Source organism: Phocoena phocoena, chromosome 12, assembly GCF_963924675.1.
Source record: "Phocoena phocoena chromosome 12, mPhoPho1.1, whole genome shotgun sequence".
Classification (NCBI taxonomy): Eukaryota; Metazoa; Chordata; class Mammalia; order Artiodactyla; family Phocoenidae; genus Phocoena; species Phocoena phocoena.
Window position 1 is genome coordinate 25,450,556 of NC_089230.1, and position 19,664 is coordinate 25,470,219.

The 19,664-nt window shown below is 40.4% G+C and overlaps 1 protein-coding gene across 1 annotated transcript in view; it reads right to left on the bottom strand.

The window, feature by feature from the left end:
* Nucleotides 1-19,664, bottom strand: part of ARFGEF3 (ARFGEF family member 3) — a 182,477-nt gene that overhangs the window by 117,680 nt on the left and 45,133 nt on the right. The window contains exon 4 of the mRNA XM_065888865.1: nt 18,428-18,559. Within this exon, the coding sequence (XP_065744937.1) occupies nt 18,428-18,559 (132 nt within the window). The remainder of the gene's footprint in view (nt 1-18,427; nt 18,560-19,664) is intronic.

Genomic DNA, 19,664 nt, shown 5'->3' on the forward strand with positions numbered 1-19,664 from the left:
CTAAGGCACACTGGGGACACGGAGGCATGCTGAATGAACAGGAATCTTCTTTTCCTTACACTATTAAAATATACATTAGTGCTTAGTTAACACGTAAGTGCTTCCTGAGGTCACTGTAGTTTCATTTCTCCAAATATCAGATGCTATTTATAAATCAAATAATCTACTATAGCTCAAAAAAGTAACTCAAAATTTGAGTACAGCCCACAGGGGCTTTGTCTTTCCCTTATTTGAAGAGGAGCAAACTCTCTGGAAATCCTTGATGCCAGGCACCGTTTCAAACCCCAGCTCTGGTTCTGGCTGAAATTTTTGCTTTGTTATTTAATGCACATTCCCTTCTGGCCTCTCATATATATTGGCTTGAAGATTCATAAACTTAAATGTATTTGCATAATTCCTTTTCTTGAGAAACAGCCCAGTTCTTTTTTTTTTTTTTTAACTCCGTTAAATTTGGCAAAAACAAGGATGGAAAATTCAGTGACAAGGACAGGAATACTGAGACACCAAATGCCTTTCTCTTGTGTGCAGGGCTTGCCCCCCTCCTGGGGGTGCAGCCTTATGATTATGTGCTGCTGAAAGCGTACCTCGGCCATGAAATAGATGCTTCCCCTCATGGTGCACCTGTCAACAACAAAGCAGGCTCAGTCTCCCGCAGACAGCAGAAGGGCAGAGCACACATCTTTAGTTTGGGGGGTGCAGTATCACAAAGTCAACAGAGAATTTCAGAGGCCATCTTCCTATGGTCTAAATTTAAAATGTGGATGGCCAAAGATAAGCATTTTTTTCTTGTCTTGATCAAAGTTGCTCAACCTCAGAAATACCGACATTTTGGGGCCAAATAATTCTCTTCATGGGAGATTTTCCTGTGTATTATAGGATGTTTAGCAGCATCCCTGGCCCCCATAACCTCTAGATGGCAGTGGCTCTCCCTCCCCCAGTTGTGACAACCAAAAAAAACGTCTCTAGACATTGTCAAATATTCCCTGGGGTACAAAATGCTCACCTGTTGAGAACCACTCTTAGGTCATTTATACCCCATGCCTTGTGGATATAACTGAGAATCTCTACATCACCCTGCTTCCAAAAGCCTCAGAGCCAGAATGCAGGACTTCCAGAGGGGACCTGGGGTGAGTCACTGATCCTTCACCGGGCTTCAGAGATCCTGAACTGAAGGTAACAACAAGGCTGTTGTTGAGCCACACCCCAATCTTTATTTTGATCCACAGAAAATGAATCAAATTATTTTAGTGCATGAAATGTCTACCACTTGTGACTTAAATTGATTTACATTAGGCTGAGGTGACAGGTAATTACAGAAATCACTTTCTGGCTCAACTTGCCCAAATTCTGGCAAATAGCTATTCTGAGAGGGTTTTTTTAGTCAGTAGAAGATTTTTCTAGAGCTCATGAGTCCCCGGTTTGGAAAACATTGCAAATTACTTATTGGTTTATGGTCATGTCTCAGGTTCTTTCCTGGCCTTTATTTGTGGCCACTACTAAGAAGTTCAATATTCAACATACACGTCAGATGTGCCCTTAGCACCTAATTCTAGCAAACAGTACACCAGTGATATCTGTAGAAAAATATGTAAATATTAAATTATAATGAACTTGAACTTAGCTAATTTGCTTGAACAAATAATCCAATCGTTCTTATTCTTACCTTCTCCCTCTAAACTCTCTTCCTTGGCAAACTCTCATGACTCTTACCTCTAACTAGAAGCCTCACAAATGCATTTCTAGAGCCAATATTTCTCCCAAGTTTCCAACCTTAATTTCAGCTTATAAACATCAGAAATGATATATGCAATTTCATGAAAATCACATAAACCATACTAAGTCTCCAACATGGTAAACAGCTTAACACTTCTTCCTGCTCTAAAATTCTTAATTATGCAACCATTAAAATTATCTGTGAGGGGATAAATATAGCCGTGTGGGAAATGCTTAATCTAAAGTTAAATGAAAAGCAAAAAATAAAATCATATATACACAGTGAATGTAACTGTAAACACATAAATCAATATGACTAGAAACGCATATACAGAAGTCAGTCACAGTGATGAAATCTACAATGAATGCTTTCTATTTTGGAAAGCCTGTAATGTGAAACTCCTTGTGTTTATTCTTTTAAAATATTGTAACTCTTTGATATCTGACAATATGAATTCACCATCTCTCTCCTAAGTTAGCCCCTTAAAATCCATCATTCAGCCAGAAACTCTAGCTGCAAGTCTTGATATCATCTTGAATTTTCCCCTTCTCACCTACTCACCGCCTATGCCCCCACCCATCACCAGCTACTGCAAATCCCCTCAGTGTGCTCAGCGGCACTTTTCTGCACTCAGCTGCGGGGCACCCCTCCTGTCCCCTCCAACCTGGCTCTCACAATGAGCCATCTCGCCAGTGCCTCGGACTTGGCTCTGCTGATTCTCCAAGCATCCTGCAAAACACTTTCCCCTTCCCCCCACCTTCAACATCTAACACCCAGCTCTGAACATATCACTTTCTTGCTACTCTGAAGACCCCCCAATCTCTACAGACTCCCGGCTACTTACTTACTCTGACCAGGCCCTCTAGAATCTGCTTCAACCTCCCCTTCAGGCTCAGTGACCATTATCCCTCGCTAATCCGGGTTTCCACCCTGTGCTTTTCCATCTCCAAGACTTTTCCTCTACCAAGAATGTCCAGCCTCCCTCCCAATATATATAATGAACTGAATTCCAAACACCTTTCAAAGTCCAACTCAAACAGTATCCCCTCCTTGAAACCCCCAGTTGAATGTGGGTTTTCCTTCTGAATTTTCCCATTGAACTTTTCTTCTGCTACAGTATATGCAACTATCTTGAATTATGGTAATTGTGCACATCTTTATCTTTTTCCTATTAGATTATAAATCCTTGTCTTGGTTTTGCTTTTAATACTATAAAGTTTTATATATTGTTGGTAATGTAAATATATTCACAGACAATGAAATAAAGTAAAAAAAAAAAAAGTCCAATGAATTATCTTTTCTAGTTTAACTGTAGCAAATTTATTTTGACCTAATCTCACAGTTAAATTTTTAAGAAGTTAATTTCATCAGTGTGTTCCGGATAACACCCTTACACTTCCTTCTCTCTTTCCCTCTGAGAGTCTCCACAGAATGGGTGCCTCATCTCAGATCGTCTGTCTATATACGCATGAGGCTTTTGATAGTTTTATACTCGATGCTTAGAGAAATGAGCAACAAAGCCTCTTGAGACAGTTTATAAAGGGCTAAAGACAACTTGATTCTCTATATGTTAAACATTTAATAATTATAAAACTCTTGTAGAATATCCAAATCGTATGAACTCTGCCTAGTAGGACAAAATAGGAACTTATTTGCACAGATAAATGGTGGGATGTTTTCTGTAGACCATGGGATCATGGCTATTGGTTAGAACCCTAAATATATCTAGGTGGATAATAGATATATAATTTACAAAATTCTTCTTTTAAGCAAGGAAGCTACAATTCGACAATAGTAAATATGATGAGGTCCCTTTTCAGGAATCAGAAATATATATAGTTTCTTTTCTTTTCTCCCTTCCTTTACTATAGAAGAAAATTACCCTGTTATAGGCTGTATAGGAAGGGGCTATAGAGGAAGAAAAGAGACAAGAAGAAACACATAACGCAATGGTACTTCTAATGTTCTGGTTCATAATTTGAGTGAGTTCAGAAGTGTTCATTTTATTATCATGATACACATACTCTTTTCTAATAACTAACAAAAATGAAAGCTAACACCAACCCTATGCCATGCACTGTTCTAGACACTTCTTTTATATTAACTCATTTAAGAGTCACTATAACAATAATATTAATATTATTTGCATTTTAATGATCAGAAAACTGAGGCAGATAAATAGCTTTCTCAAGGTCACCAGGCATTCTAGCTTGAGAAGCTGTGCTCTTACCACTCTGCTACCAGGTATTTTGAAAAGAAGAAAAGTAACAAGAAGTTTAAAAACAATAGAGTCCAAAGACTGTTTCATAGGACAGTTACACAAAGCCATTCTTTCTCCCAGACACACTTGGCCACTTAAAAGTTTCCTCAATGAATTCCTATCTACTCTAAGAGATTTCTAGTCTCTCATGATGTTTCACTCTTTTTCAGAAGCCATATTACTCACATTTGCCTTGCAGTTAAACAAGGATGCACAGTTTTCTTCTAAAACCACACATCCAAAAAGCAGATCGGGGGCTTCCCTGGTGGCACAGTGGTTGACAGTCCGTCTGCCGATGCAGGGGACACGGGTTCGTGCCCTGGTCCGGGAAGGTCCCACATGCCGCGGAGCGGCTGGGCCCGTGAGCCATGGCACTGAGCCTGCACATCCAGAGCCTGTGCTCCGCAACGGGAGGGGCCACAACAGTGAGAGGCCCACGTACCGCAAAAAAAAAAAAGCAAAAGAAGATCAACTCCCAGCCTTGTTACAATGCCTTTCCAGAAAAACACAAATGATTGAAAAAGCAACTCTGCTACCAACAACTGTGTAAGCCCAGCCAAGTAACTGAACCACTCCAGCTTCAATTTACCTATAAAAAGAAGGATCTGATTATGTATGAGGTTACTTTAATTCTAAAGTGTGAATACATGTTGATCTTTCTCATCTTTGAACTCAGATTATTGAGTTTGTCTTCTTTTGTCAATTATTCTGGTGGGCCACTGGAAACCACCACATGTGTTTCCCTCTCTCCATTAGTCAGTAACTAAATTAGCAAGCAATTAGTAAGCCATATGCCAGATGCTCTGTTAGGCACCAAAGGGATAAAAACAATACTAATAATATGTAATTAGTTTTCACTTACTAACTAGTGAACTTTTCCACTATGCCTGAGTTGAGTTTAGGACTAACTAGTTGGAGAAATTATGATATGTAGTTTCCCTGAATAAGCCACAGCATATGCAGTTTCCCTGAATAAGCCACGGCCTTAGCTAACCTCATACCTCTCTGAACGCATCATCATCCCTTCCCTCTGAGGAAAGTGCAGTAAAAAAAAAAAAAAAAAAAAAAGCAGCAGGTGGTGGAGGGAATGATGTACCAGCTGCCTCTAACTGAGGGAAAGAAACCAGACTATGATTCTCACGTGATAAGTGATGGTGGCTGACTGCCAGCTCTCTCTCAGCAGTATCCCCGTCTTTTTCAAGAATAGAATTCTGGGCACATGGCTGCCCAAAATAAAGACTACACTTTCCAGCCTTCCTTACAACTGTTGCCATATAACTGAGTCCTGGCCAATGGGAGAGAAGCAGAAGTGTCCTGCATCACCTTCCTCCTGCCAGTTGGCTGGAATGTAGACGTTTTGGCAGGAAACGGGGAGCCCTTGTGTTTCACAACCTGGAGAAACATAATCCAAGATACAAGAGTCTCTGATAATGGGGTTCAGCCAATACTGGCCTAAGGTAGTGCAAAAGAAAAACAAATTTCTGCCTTGTTTCAGCTGAAATGAATCCTAATACATCCTTCCTTTCTTCCCTTTCTCCAACCCTATCCTTGCCTACCTGATTCTTCCTTATGCTTTCGATCCTATTTGTTTTAAAAATGTCACTTCTTAAGAACAGCCTTCTCTGTCCTCTTCATCTGCCCTCCAGCAGGGTCTATTATAAATACACTTTTCTAAATTTTTCTTTCCTTATATTTATCACAGTTTACATGTATTTATCTATTTCATTGACTTCTATCTCCAACACTAGCCTCCAAACAAAGATTCTTTTTTTGTCTGGTTTTGTTTTCTTCACCATAGGATCTTCTGTGCCTAGCACAGTGCCTGACAGGAAGAGATCAAGTATTTGTGCAGTAAATGATCGAAAAAATTGGAGGATCTCCCCACTCTAGGAATTCTAGAACATCCACAGTAAATACCACAGGGCTCTGCATTTATACTTGCTGTAACAAAAATCATGGGGAAAAGTTTAAAAATACTTAGCAGAGTTGCTCTCAAATATATTCAAAGGGCATGGCATTGAAAATGGTGGTGCTTGCTTTAAAAAAAAGGGAAATTAATAGATAAGATGAAAATAGCTTCATCTAAACAAATAATGCACAAAGTATTTAATGGAAAATCACTTTTCTCAGTTTTCAATTGTTTGCTTCTGACTTTTTCATATATTTTTATTGTCTAATGCAGTCATACCAAAGGGTAAAGAAGTCTGGGAAGAAAACTTAGAATTTTCTCTATATGTGTACAAAGGAAAAAGATGATCAACATTTGATCTTAGCAGCAGGAAGAGGGAGGGCTCTTTGAGAACCATTTAGTTCACAGAACCACATTTTAGATACTTCCCTGCATTAAGTATGGAAATAATATGTAAGCATGTAGCTAACCTCCAATAATGGTATATTCTAAATTAAACATTTTTCATCAAACACCAGATTTTTTGTTCATACCAGAGATTGCTGCAAATCTTCTAAGTTGGTAGCTTTAGACTAAGAAGGGATTTCTCCTTGCTTATGAGAAGGCAGGACAATTCAACCATTTCCCCTTCAAATTTTACTAATGATCATTCCTTCCATAAGGCACTCTAGAAGATCAAATGCCCAGAATTAGGGATATAAAAACTAACCATTTGAGTAAATGGTCCAAATATAAGACTTTGCTATTAAAACATTACTGAGAGGAGATTTAGAAATGGTCCTTCCATTTGGCCTGTTTCTTACTCTCAGACCGAGGCGGTGACTGCCATGCTGGTACCCTGTAGGACCAGGTTCTAAATGGAAATCCCGAAGCTTAGGTCTAGCAGCCCTACAGTTAGTAAGCTCCTTCTCCACTAGTCTCTCCGCTTTACATTTTCTATAGATGTTTGGTTGGCTTTTGTTATAAAATATAAAAATACCTCAATGATATTCTCTTCCTTCCCCCAACTCTATCACACACACACACATACACACCCAGAGACATGAGCTAATTTGACGGGAAAGAGACTTGGATTCTTTCTTTATATTTGAATCTAGCTCACAGAACTAGTGAGCGAATACACTGTCATGGAAGGAAACAGAAAACACACAGGACTTTGAGCCACTCCTAGCTTTGCCCCTTATTAGCCTGTAACTGATCTTTTCTATTCAATCATCTGTAAAATGCGGATAGTAATGACAACCATCTACGTCTTTCAGGATAGACTTAGAAGACAAGGTAACCTACTGTTTAAGAAAACAGGTTTGAGCCTAGGCCGAATTACAATTCAAATACTAGTCCTGCCATTTCACTAGCTGTGTGATCTTAGTGTGAATGTATTTAACAGTGTCTAATGCATAATAAATGTTAAATAATTGGCCCCTGTCATTTCTCCTTTGAAAATGTAAAGCATTCCACCAATATTCAATTATATTATCTAAAGACTCACATAAAATAGGATGTCCAAAAACAGAACGCTCATCAAATGCTTGCTCAGTATCCAGCATCACATCCTTCCTTACCAACAAAGCCGGCTGCCCTCCCCAGACAGGATGCTCACATCTCTAACATGCTTACAGAGGCAGAAGGCCAGGCGCAATTCCCTCCTTTCTTTGAAGAGTCAGCCAGCTGTATCAGTTAATAACATCACTAAAGATTATCCATCAGAAAGAAGGAGAAAAAAGTCCTAATTGCTCTAGTCAGGTGTCATTAGTTATGTACCTGGCTCCTATGAAGTCTGCATGGCATTTACGGAAATGGCACACACCACGGGAAAAATGTTACCAAAGCGAACAAGTATTTAACCTAAATATTAAGCGGCTCCCTGCCATCTACTAATCCATTTCAAAGGTAATGCATCTTCAGAGAAACCTTCTTCCTCATTATCTACAGTTCTGACACTCTACTTGCTCAGCGGTAAAATTTTTATTTGGGTTCCACAGCCATTTCAATAAATCAAAGTTGCCTTTTCTCCCCCTCCTGTTAGACAGCATAACTAAGTGATATAACCTCATCCCTATTGAATTTGTCAGAAGCAAGTATCATTGACATTTTTTAACCCTCCAATTGAAATTCTAGGGCCTTCTTTCTTAATGAGAACACTACCATCAGAATCTTGGGCTTCATTATTAGCTACTTTCTGTTTAATCTCAGGGAAATCTCTAAAAGAGGGAACCATGTTATTTTCTCCCCAGGAATTTAATACAATTGCTACAACGCTTCTAAGAATGTGACATGGCTCAATTTCTCATGTTTATAAACACTAGCAGATAGCAACATGTGAGTAAAATGTACGATTCAGTTTTTTGAAAAACAGCACGTAGGATTTGTCATAAAAATGTACTATGCCATGGTTGGAGAGACAAATAAAAACTGCAGGGTGTGGCTTTATCTCTCCTAAATAGTATACTCAGACCAACATGTGAAAATGCCTACCACATAACACTTTAAAAGATTTTCCTACAATCTATTTCTATAAAATGACTAGAGAATTTTTACAAGAAATATCTAGTTTAATTTATTATCAGAATGAGTTACATAGAAGCACCAAGAATAAATTAATATACCCTTCATATATAATGGGAATCCAGTCTTTCCATCTGAGGACTCATCCAATTCATATTCTCTCTGTCTCTCTCTATATATACATATTATGCGTGTGTGTGTGTGTGTGTGTGTGTGTGTGTGTGTGTGTGTAATTTCTGGGAGGAAGAGTGGTAAAAGCATTTTAATGTGATAATGATATTAGCAAAACAAGGACTTATTTTAAAGTTTTTACTTGGGTCATCACAAGCATTACAAAATTATAAGATAAAAGGGTGCAGGGCTTCCCTGGTGGCGCAGTGGTCGAGAGTCTGCCTGCCAAGGCAGGGGACACGGGTTCAAGCCCTGGTCTGGGAAGATCCCACGTGCCACGGAGCAGCTGGGCCCGTGAGCTATAAATACTGAGCTCTGCGCGTCTGGAGCCTGTGCTCCGCAGCAAGAGAGGCCGCGACAGTGAGAGGCCCGCGCACCGCGATGAAGAGTGGCCCCCGCTTGCCACAACTAGAGAAAGCCCTCACACAGAAACGAAGACCCAACACAGCCAAAAATAAATAAATGAATAAATAAATTTAAAAAAAAAAAAAAAAAGGGTGCACACATGTGAAGATGACTAAAGTTGGTATACAAATTCCTCATGCATGGAGAGAGGGTATAAAACTTATTTATAAGCCCCATGTGCTAGAAGTTGTGTATATCTTTAGGCCCAAATGAGTAATTTAAATCTCAGAAATGGAGATTTAAAGTGGAGCCCTCACTTGTGGGTTATCACAGTCAGACCACCAACTCCAAAGTTTCATCTGATGTTAATAATAATATTACTGGAGAGAGAGCTTAAAGATGGCGGAAGAGTAACACGCGGAGATCACCCTCGTCCCCAAAAATACATCAGAAATACATCTATACGTGGAACAACTCCTACAGAACACCTACTGAACGCTGGCAGAAGACCTCAGACCTCCCGAAAGGCAAGAAAGTCCCCACGTACCCGGGTAGGGCAAATGAAAAAAGAATAAACAGGGACAAAAGGATAGGGGCGGGACCTGCACCAGTGGGAGGGAGCTGTGAAGGAGGAAAGGTTCCCACACACTAGAATCCCCTTCGCGGGAGGAGACTAAGGGTGGCGGAGCGGGGGAGCTTCGGGGCCACGGATGAGAGCACAGCAACAGGGGTGCGGAGAGCAAAGCGGAGAGATTCCCGCACAGAGGATCGGTGCCGACCGGCACTCACCAGCCCGAGAGGCTTGTCTGCTCACCGGCTGGGGCGGGCGTGGCTGAGGACTGGGGTTGACGGCGTGAACACAGCCTGAAGGTAGCTAATGCGCCACAGCTAGCCGGGAGGGAGTCGGGGAAAATGTCTGGACCTGCCTAAGGAGCAAGAGACATTTTCTTGCCGCTTAGTTTCCTGGTGCGCGAGGAAGAGGGGATTAAGAGCGCCGCTTAAAGGAGCTCCAGAGAAGGGCGCAAGCTGCAGCGGCTATCAGCGCGGACCCCAGAGACGGGCATGAGACGCTAAGGCTGCTGCTGCCGCCACCAAGAAGCCTGTGTGCAAGCCCAGGTCACTATCCATACCACCCCTCCCAGGGGCCTGTGCAGCCCGCCACTGCCAGGGTCCCGGGATCCAGGGACAACTTCCCCGGGAGAACGCACGGCGCGCCTCAGGCTGGTGCTACATCACGCCAGCCTCTGCCGCCGCAGGCTCGCCCCACACTCCGTGCCCCTCCGTCCCCCCCGCGCCGGCCTGAGTGAGCCAGAGACCCCGAATCAGCCGCTCCTTTAACCCCGTCCTCTCTAAGCGAAGAGCAGACGCCCTCAGGCAACGTACACGCAGAGGCGGAGCCAAATCCAAAGCTGAACCCCGGGAGCTGTGCAAACAAAGAAGACAAAGGGAAATCTCTCCCAGCAGCCTCAGGAGCAGCGGATTAAATCTCCAAAACCAACTTGATGTACCCTGCATCTGTGGAATACCTGAATAGACAACGAATCATCCCAAATTGAGGCGGTGGACTTTGGGAGCAACAATATATTTTTTTTTTCCCTTTTTCTCTTTTTGTGAGTGTGTATGTGTATGCTTCTGTGTGTGATTTTGTCTGTATACCTTTGCTTTCACCATTTGTCCTCGGGATCTGTCCATTTTTTTTTTTTTATTACTTAAAAAATATTTTTAAGTAATTATTTTTTATTTTAATAACTTTATATTATTTTATCTTCTTTCTTTTTTTTTCCCTCCCTTTTATTCTGAGCCATGTGGACAGGCTCTCGGTGCTACAGGCAGGCATCAGGGCTGTGCCACTGAGGTGGGAAAACCACGTTCAGGACACTGGTCCACAAGAGACCTCCCAGCTCCACATAATATCAAATGGTGAAAATCTCGCAGAGATCTCCATCTTAATGCCAAGACCCAGCTCCAATCAACGACCAGCAAGCTACAGTGCTGGACACCCTATGCCAAACAACTAGCAAAACAGGAACACAACCCCATCCATTAGCACAGAAGCTGCCTAAAATCATAATAAGGCCACAGACACCCCAAAACACACCACCAGAGGTGGACCTGCCCACCAGAAAGACAAGATCCAGCCTCATCCACCAGAACACAGGCACTAATCTGCTCCACCAGGAAGCCTACACAAACCACTGAACCAACCTTAGCCACTGGGGACAGACACCAAAAGCAACAGGAACTACGAACCTGCAGCCTGTGAAAAGGAGACCCCAAACACAGTAAGCTAAGCAAAATGAGAAGACAGAAAAACACACAACAGATGAAGGAGCAAGGCAAAAACCTACCAGACCTAACAAATGAAGAGGAAATAGGCAGTCTACCTGAAAAAGAATTCAGAATAATTATAGTAAAGATGACCCAAAATCTTGGAAATAGAATGGAGAAAATATAAGAAACGTTTAACGAGGACCTAGAAGAACTAAAGGGCAAACAAACAGTAATGAACAACACAACAAATGAAACTGAAAATTCTCTAGAAGGGATCAATAGCAGAATAACTGAGGCAGGAGAATGGATAAGTGACCTGGAAGATAAAATAGTGGAAATAACTACTGCAGAGCAGAATAAAGAAAAATGAATGAAAAGTATTGAAGACAGTCTCAGAGACCTCTGGGACAACATAAACGCACCAACATTCGAATTATAGGGGTCCCAAAAGAAGAAGAGAAAAAGGGACTGAGAAAATATTTGAAGAGATTATAGTTGAAAACTTCCCTAATATGGGAAAGAAAATAGTTAATCAAGTCCAGGAAGCACAGAGAGTCCCATACAGGATAAATCCAAGGAGAAACATGCCAAGACACATATCATCAAACTATCAAAAATTAAATACAAAGAACAAATATTAAAAGCAGCAAAGGAAAAATAACACAAAAGGAAATCCTCATAAGGTTAACAGCTGATCTTTCAGCAGAAACTCTGCAAGCCAGAAGGGACTAGCAGGACATATTTAAAGTGATGAAGGAGAAAAACCTACAGCCAAGAGTACTCTACCCAGCAAGGATCTCATTCAGATTTGATGGAGAAATTAAAACCTTTCCAGACAAGCAAAAGCTAACAGAATTCAGCACCGCCAAACCAGCTTTACAACAAATGCTAAAGGAACTTCTCTAGGCAGGAACACAAGAGAAGGAAAAGACCTAGAGTAATAAACCCAAAACAATTAAGAAAATGGTAATAGGAACATACATATCAATAATTACCTTAAATGTAAATGGATTAACTGCTGCAACCAAAAGACACAGATTGGATGAATGGATACAAAATCAAGACCCATATACATGCTGTTTACAAGAGACCCACTTCAGACCTAGGGACACATACAGACTGAAAGTGAGGGGATGGAAAAAGATAGTCCATGCAAATGGAAATCAAAAGAAAGCTGGAGTAGCAATTCTCATATCAGACAAAATAGACTTTAAAACAAAGACTATTACAAGAGACAAAGAAGGACACTACATAATGATCAAGGGATCAATCCAAGAAGAAGATATAACAATTGTAAATATTTATGCACCCAACATAGGAGCACCTCAATACATAAGGCAAATACTAATAGCCATAAAAGGGGAAATCGACAGTAATACAATCATAGTAGGGGACTTTAACACCCCACTTTCACCAATGGACAGATTATCCAAAATGAAAATAAATAAGAAAACAGAAGCTTTAAATGACACAATAGACCAGATAGATTTAATTGATATTTATAGGACATTCCATCCAAAAACAGCAGTGTGCATGGAACATTCTCCAGGATAGATCACATCTTGGGTCACAAATCAAGCCTCACTAAATTTAAGAAAATCGAAATCATATCAAGCATCTCTTCTGACCACAACGCTATGAGATTAGAAATGAATTACAGGGAAAAAAATGTAAAAAACACAAACATATGGAGGCTAAACAACACATTACTAAATAACCAAGAAATCACTGAAGGAATCAAAGAGGAAATCAAAAAATACCTAGAGACAAATGACAATGAAGACACAACAATCCAAAAAGTATGGGATGCAGCAAAAGCAGTCTAAGAAGGAAGTATATAGCAATACAATCCTACCTTAAGAAAGAAGAAACATCTCAAATAAACAACCTAACCTTACACCTAAAGCAATTAGAGAAAGAAGAACAAAAAAACTCCGAAGTTAACAGAAGAAACATAAAGATCAGAAATAAATGAAAAAGAAAAGAAGGAAATGATAGCCAAGATCAATAAAACTAAAAGCTGGTTCTTTGAGAAGATAAACAAAATTGATATACCATTAGCCAGACTTATCAAGAAAAAAAGTGAGAAGATTCAAATCAATAGAATTAGAAATGAAAAAGGAGAAGTAACAACTGACACTGCAGAAATACAAAGGATCAGGAGAGATTACTACAAGCAACTATATGCTAGTAAAATGGACAACCTGGAAGAAATGGACAAATTCTTAGAAATGCACAACCCTCCAAGACTGAACCAGGAAGAAATAGAAAATATGAACAGACAGACCAATCACAAGCAGTGAAATTGAAACTGTGATTTAAAATCTTCCAACAAACAAAAGCCCAGGACCAGATGGCTTCACAGGCGAATTCTATCAAACATTTAGAGAAGAGCTAACACCTATCCTTCTCAAACTCTTCTAAAATATGGCAGAGGGCAGATCACTCCCAAACTCATTCTACAAGGCCACCATCACTCTGATACCAAAACCACACAAAGATGTCACAAAGAAAGAAAACTACAGGCCAATATCACTGATGAACATAGATGCAAAAATCCTCAACAAAATACTAGCAAACAGAATCCAACAGCACATTAAAAGGATCATACACTATGATCAAGTGGGGTTTATCCCAGGAATGCAAGGATTCTTCAATATATGCAAATCAATCAACATGCTACACATATTAACAAATTGAAGGAGAAAAACCATATGATCATCTCAATAGATGCAGAGAAAGTTTTCGACAAAATTCAACACCCATTTATGATGAAAACCCTCCAGAAAGTAGGCACAGAGGGAACTTTCCTCAACATATTAAAAGCCATATATGACAAACCCACAGCCAACATCATCCTCAGTGGTGAAAAACTGAAACCATTTCCACTAAGATCAGGAGCAAGACAAGGTTGCCCACCTCACCACTATTATTCAACATAGTTTTGGAAGTTTTAGCCACAGCAATCAGAGAAGAAAAATAAAAGGAATCCAAATCGGGAAAGAAGAAATAAAGCTGTCACTGTTTGCAGATGACATGATACTACACATAGAGAAACCTAAAGATGCTACCAGAAAACTACTAGAGCTAAAAAATGATTTTGGGAAAGTTGCAGGATACAAAATTAATGCACAGAAATCTCTTGCATTCCTATACACTAATGATGAAAAATCTGAAAGTGAAATTAAGAAAACATTCCCATTTACCACTGCAACACAAAGGATAAAATATCTAGGAATAAACTTACCTAAGGAGACAAAGGACCTGTATGCAGAAAATTATAAGACACTGATGAAAGAAATTAAAGATGATACAAATAGATGGAGAGATATACCATCTACTTGGATTGGAAGAATCAACATTGTGAAAATGACTCTACTAACGAAAGCAATCTACAGATTCAATGCAATCCCTATGAAACTACCACTGGCATTTTTCACAGAACTAGAACAAAAAATTTCACAATTTGTATGGAAACACAAAAGACCCCGAATAGCCAAAGCAACCTTGAGAACGAAAAATGGAGCTGGAGGAATCAGACTCCCTGACTTCAGACTATACTACAAAGCTACAGTAATCAAGACAGTATGGTACTGGCACAAAAACAGAAATGTAGATCAGTGGAACAGGATAGAAAGCCCAGAGATAAACCCACACACATACACCTTATCTTTGATAAAGGAGGCAAGAATATACAGTGGAGAAAAGACAGCCTCTTCAATAAGTGGTGCTGGGAAAACTGGACAGCTACATGTAAAAGAATGAAATTAGAACACTCCCTAACACCATACACAAAAATAAACTCAAAATGGATTAAAGACCTAAATTTAAGGCCAGACACCATCAAACTCTTAGAGGAAAACGTAAGCAGAACACTCTATGACAAAAATCACAGCAAGATCCTTTTTGACCCACCTCCTAGAGAAATGGAAATAAAAACAAAAATAAACAAATGGGACCGAATGAAACTTAAAAGCTTTTGCACAGCAAAGGAAACCATAAAAAAGATGAATTGATAACCCTCAGAATGGGAGAAAATATTTGCAAATGAAGCAACTGACAAAGGATTAATCTCCAAAATTTACAAGCAGCTCATGCAGCTCAGTATCAAGAAAATAAACAACCAAATGCAAAAATGGGCAGAAGACCTAAATAGACATTTCTCCAAAGATATACAGATTGCCAACAGACATATGAAAGAATGCTCAACATCACTAATCATTAGAGAAATGCAAATCAAAACTACAATGAAATATCACCTCACAGCAGTCAGAGTGGCTATCATCAAAAAATCTACAAACAGTAAATGCTGGAGAGGATGTGAAGAAAAGGGAACCCTCTTGCACTGTTGGTGGGAATGTAAAGTGATACAGCCACTATGGAGAACGGTATGGACGTTTCTTAAAAAACTAAAAATAGAACTACCATACGACACAGCAATCCCACTACTGGGCATATACCCTGAGAAAACCATAATTCAAAATGAGTCATGTACCAAAATGTTCAATGCAGCTCTATTTACAATAGCCAGGACACGGAAGCAACCAAAGTATCCATCAACAGATGAATGGATAAAGAAGATGTGGCACATATATACAACGGAATATTACTCAGCCATAAAAAGGAATGAAACTGAGTTATTTGTAGTGAAGTGGATGGACCTAGATACTGTCATACAGAGTGAAGCAAGTCAGAAAGAGAAAAACAAATACCGTATGCTAACACATATAGATGGAATCTAAGAAAAAAAAATGGTCATGAAGAACCTAGGGGCAAGACGGGAATAAAGATGCAGACCTACTAGAGAATGGACTTGAGGATGGGGTGGGGGGAAGGGTAAGCTGGGACAAAGTGAGAGAGTGGCATGGACATACATACACACCAAACATAAAATAGATAGCTAGTGGGAAGGAGCCGCATAGCACAGGGAGATCAGCTCGGTGCTTTGTGACCACCTAGAGGGGTGGGATAGGTAGGGTGGGAGCGAGGGAGATGCAAGAGGGAAGAGATATGGGGACATATGTATAACTGATTCACTTTGTTATAAAGCAGAAACAAACACCCCATTGTAAAGCAATTATACTCCAATAAAGATGTTAAAAATAATAATAGTATTACTGTAAAGTACAGTTTTCTCATCATTAATTTCCTAGCTGCTTGGCCAAAAATGTTTGTCTAAAATAAAAGTATACTACAAAAAAACTATGTTAAGGCTAGGTTTATCGTGAATTGAAATATTTTTTCCCCAATACCAACAATGTTTAAATGTTTAAAAACAGTAGCATGTACCAAAGGCCCTTATGTTTTAAAAATCTTTTGGATATCTAATTATGAAGAATGGCAGCCCAGATTATTGTTTTTCTTTTTTTCTGACAATGTCTGATCTATTCCCAGACATTAACTACAAGTACCACAGTATAGTATAGTATCATTAGAAAGTCCATTAAGACAGGCTTTCCAGGATTTCCAGCAGAGCTAACATGTGTCAACTCCTGTCCTCAGCAAGGCTAGCAGAAGGCACCACTGGGCTGGAATTAGAAAGCAAGTGTAAGTTTTTAAAACAGGTGTTTCTGTTGACATAACCATTAAACATCCTGCCATAGCTCCTAGAAGAATAGGTACTTTCTCATTTTAATTTTTAATACAAATTCCTATTTTCCATGAAAAGCTGTATTCCTGGGAGAATTTCCAGAATAATATGAAATCTGTAAGGTGTGTCTCTTAGTATGACATCAACACTCAACCTCCAGTATTTGGAGACCTATTAGCGGAAGAAGGATCAACAGGCTAGACTTGAAAGTCATAAAAGCGATGAATATGGCAGTCGGCCTTGCCTCTCTCAATAGTGGCACAGAGGTAGCAGAAAAGTAAAACAAATCTAAGAGGCAGTCACTCTTCGGTTCCTAGGAATGCACAGCTGCCCAATGTATGTCAAAGGATAAGGCAAAACTGGATATTCCAGAATCAAAGAGAGTTAAAGTCAATGAGAGCTTAAAGATCAGTTAGCTCAGAGATTCTCAGTGTTTACTGTGTATAACAATATTCCTAGACCCACCCACTGAGATTATGACTCCGCAGCAGTACACAGTGGTAGCAGAAGTAGTAGGAATAGAAATAGTCACGTACAACACTTCTAAAGCACTTGCTTTGGGCCAGATACTGTGCTTAATTCCTTACAACTAGCACCTTACTTAATCCTCACAATAGTCCTATTGGGTAGGTGCTTCTATTTCCCCCTTTCTCCAGATGAGGAGACCAAAGCACAGAGTGGTTCAGGAATCTGTCCAAGGAAATCCAACTAGGAAGTGAATAAGTATTCAAAGCCAGACAGGCTGGCTTCCAAGTCTGAGCTCTTAATCACTACACTAAATTACCTACCAACAGGGCTAGGGGGAGACGCAGGGCATTAAGACAATGTCATGATTGAAGTTGATCTTTTCTCTTCTCAATGGAGAAACAAACTGAAAGCTGGAAAAGTGACATCTCTTATCGAAGATAAAAATCCTTCAGTGCATTTCCAGGAAGAAATCAACCATTATATGACAGCAACTACTCTTACACATTTCTCTACACACACTCCTCTAGGGAGGAAATGGACAGATGACGTGATCAAAAGCCACCTCATGGGTTCCAGCTGTGTTACTCTGACCAGGCTGCTGTTCTGGGATAGAGATTTCCATCCTTTTCTGCCCAACTCACTGTTCACTCACAGGAGGGAAAAAAGGGGGGAAAGGGATGGCAGAGACGCTATCCCATGTGGGAGATAAGGTTCACATAATTTGAGGATGGAAATAAAGCTGTGATTCTGATATGGCTCCCAAGGATGGTCTCCCTTCCCTTAAACTGACTATTCTATAACCTTAGTATATGTCAAAACATCATTAGGTCTTTGTTTTACCATATACAGGCAGGCAGAATGCCTAGAATGATCAGATCTACCCCAAGCTGCAACTACTCACATACATTCTCTCAAACGGTCACAAAAACATTTGCTAACAACATTTGATACGCAAGATGAGGCCAAAAATCTTACGGATTTATTGAAATCGTACCTTTTTACTTACGTTGAACAGAAATGATCGTTGTCATTTCCGTTCAACGATCAAGGTTATTCTAGGGCATCCTAAGCGAGGATAATAACCATGTATTCCAAACCACCACGCGGAGGCGTTTTCAGGATAACAATGAGGGCGGGAGCATCAGCGTTTGTTCCCGTCCCAGTGACGCAAACCGGGAGCCACGTCCAACCCACCTTCATCACTTCCACCTGCAGGTCTTCGTGGAGGGAAGGCGTCACTTTCACGGTGTTCAGGATCTGATTGAGCAGCTGCTTCTCATCAGAGTCCGTTTCCATGGATACAAACCTCTCTTCCGCCAGAAGCTTCTGTAAAGAGGCACAAGGCAGTGATCAGATAGGCTTTCCCCTGCTGCCTCATTCTGTTGTAGCTTAGCATGTACTGAGGATAATGTTTCTTACTGTGGAGGCATATAGCTGGAGGCCATTAGGAGGAGCTGCTGCTATGTGCCATTAAAAAGAAAAATGCACCAAGCCTTTGGTAAACGGTTTTTAGCAGAGGCTTTTTCTTGCTATTAGATAATTCACTCTAAATTTTATGAAGTGCAGTTTTAACGTGGTAGCCAAATAGGTCATTTGGCTGGTGGGGACGGAGGACAAATGTGCCAAGGGGAATGTAGCCCCTCACAACATTCACACTTGCCTTTTTTTTTTTTTTTTTTTAAGTTTTTAATCTGTTATATTTTTGGCTGCGTTGGGTCTTCGTTGCTGCGCGCGGGCTTTCTCTAGTTGCAGTGAGCGGGAGCTACTCTTCATTGCAGTGCTTGGGCTTCTCATTGCAGTGGCTTCTCTTGTTGCGGAGCACGGGCTCTAGGCACGCGGGCTCTAGAGTGCAGGCTCAGTAGTTGTGGCACAAGGGCTTAGTTGCTCCACGGCATGTGGGATCTTTCCAGACCAGGGCTTGAACCCGTGTCCCCTTCAATGGCAGGCGAATTCTTAACCACTGCGCCACCAGGGAAGGCCTACACTTGCCCGTTCTGAATGTAGCTTTGCCACAGGAAAGGAGAAGGTCCTGGAGACGAGTTAATTTTTCAAATATTTACCTTTGTACTTCCTAACGTGAGCTGTCATTTACCCAGGAATTATTCATGAATCTACAAATCTTAATACCATTCCATCAGAAAATCAATCCCACAAAAACCTACACAAGACGACAGTCACTTTCATGAGGTTTCCCAGAAGTCATTACATCTTGCAGGACAGCTCTCCTCTATGTGAGAACAATTCTTACTTTTCATAAAATTCTTTCTGAGATTGTACCAAAACCCCCACTGCCTGCCACCTCTATGCCCTCATCTGTCCCAGGAGTCACGCAGATTAAGCTTCTAAAATATCTCAAGTCAGCTATGAAGTCCACCTAAATCTCTTCTTCACACTAAACCTCCTCGGGAGCCATCGGATGTTCTCTCCTCCT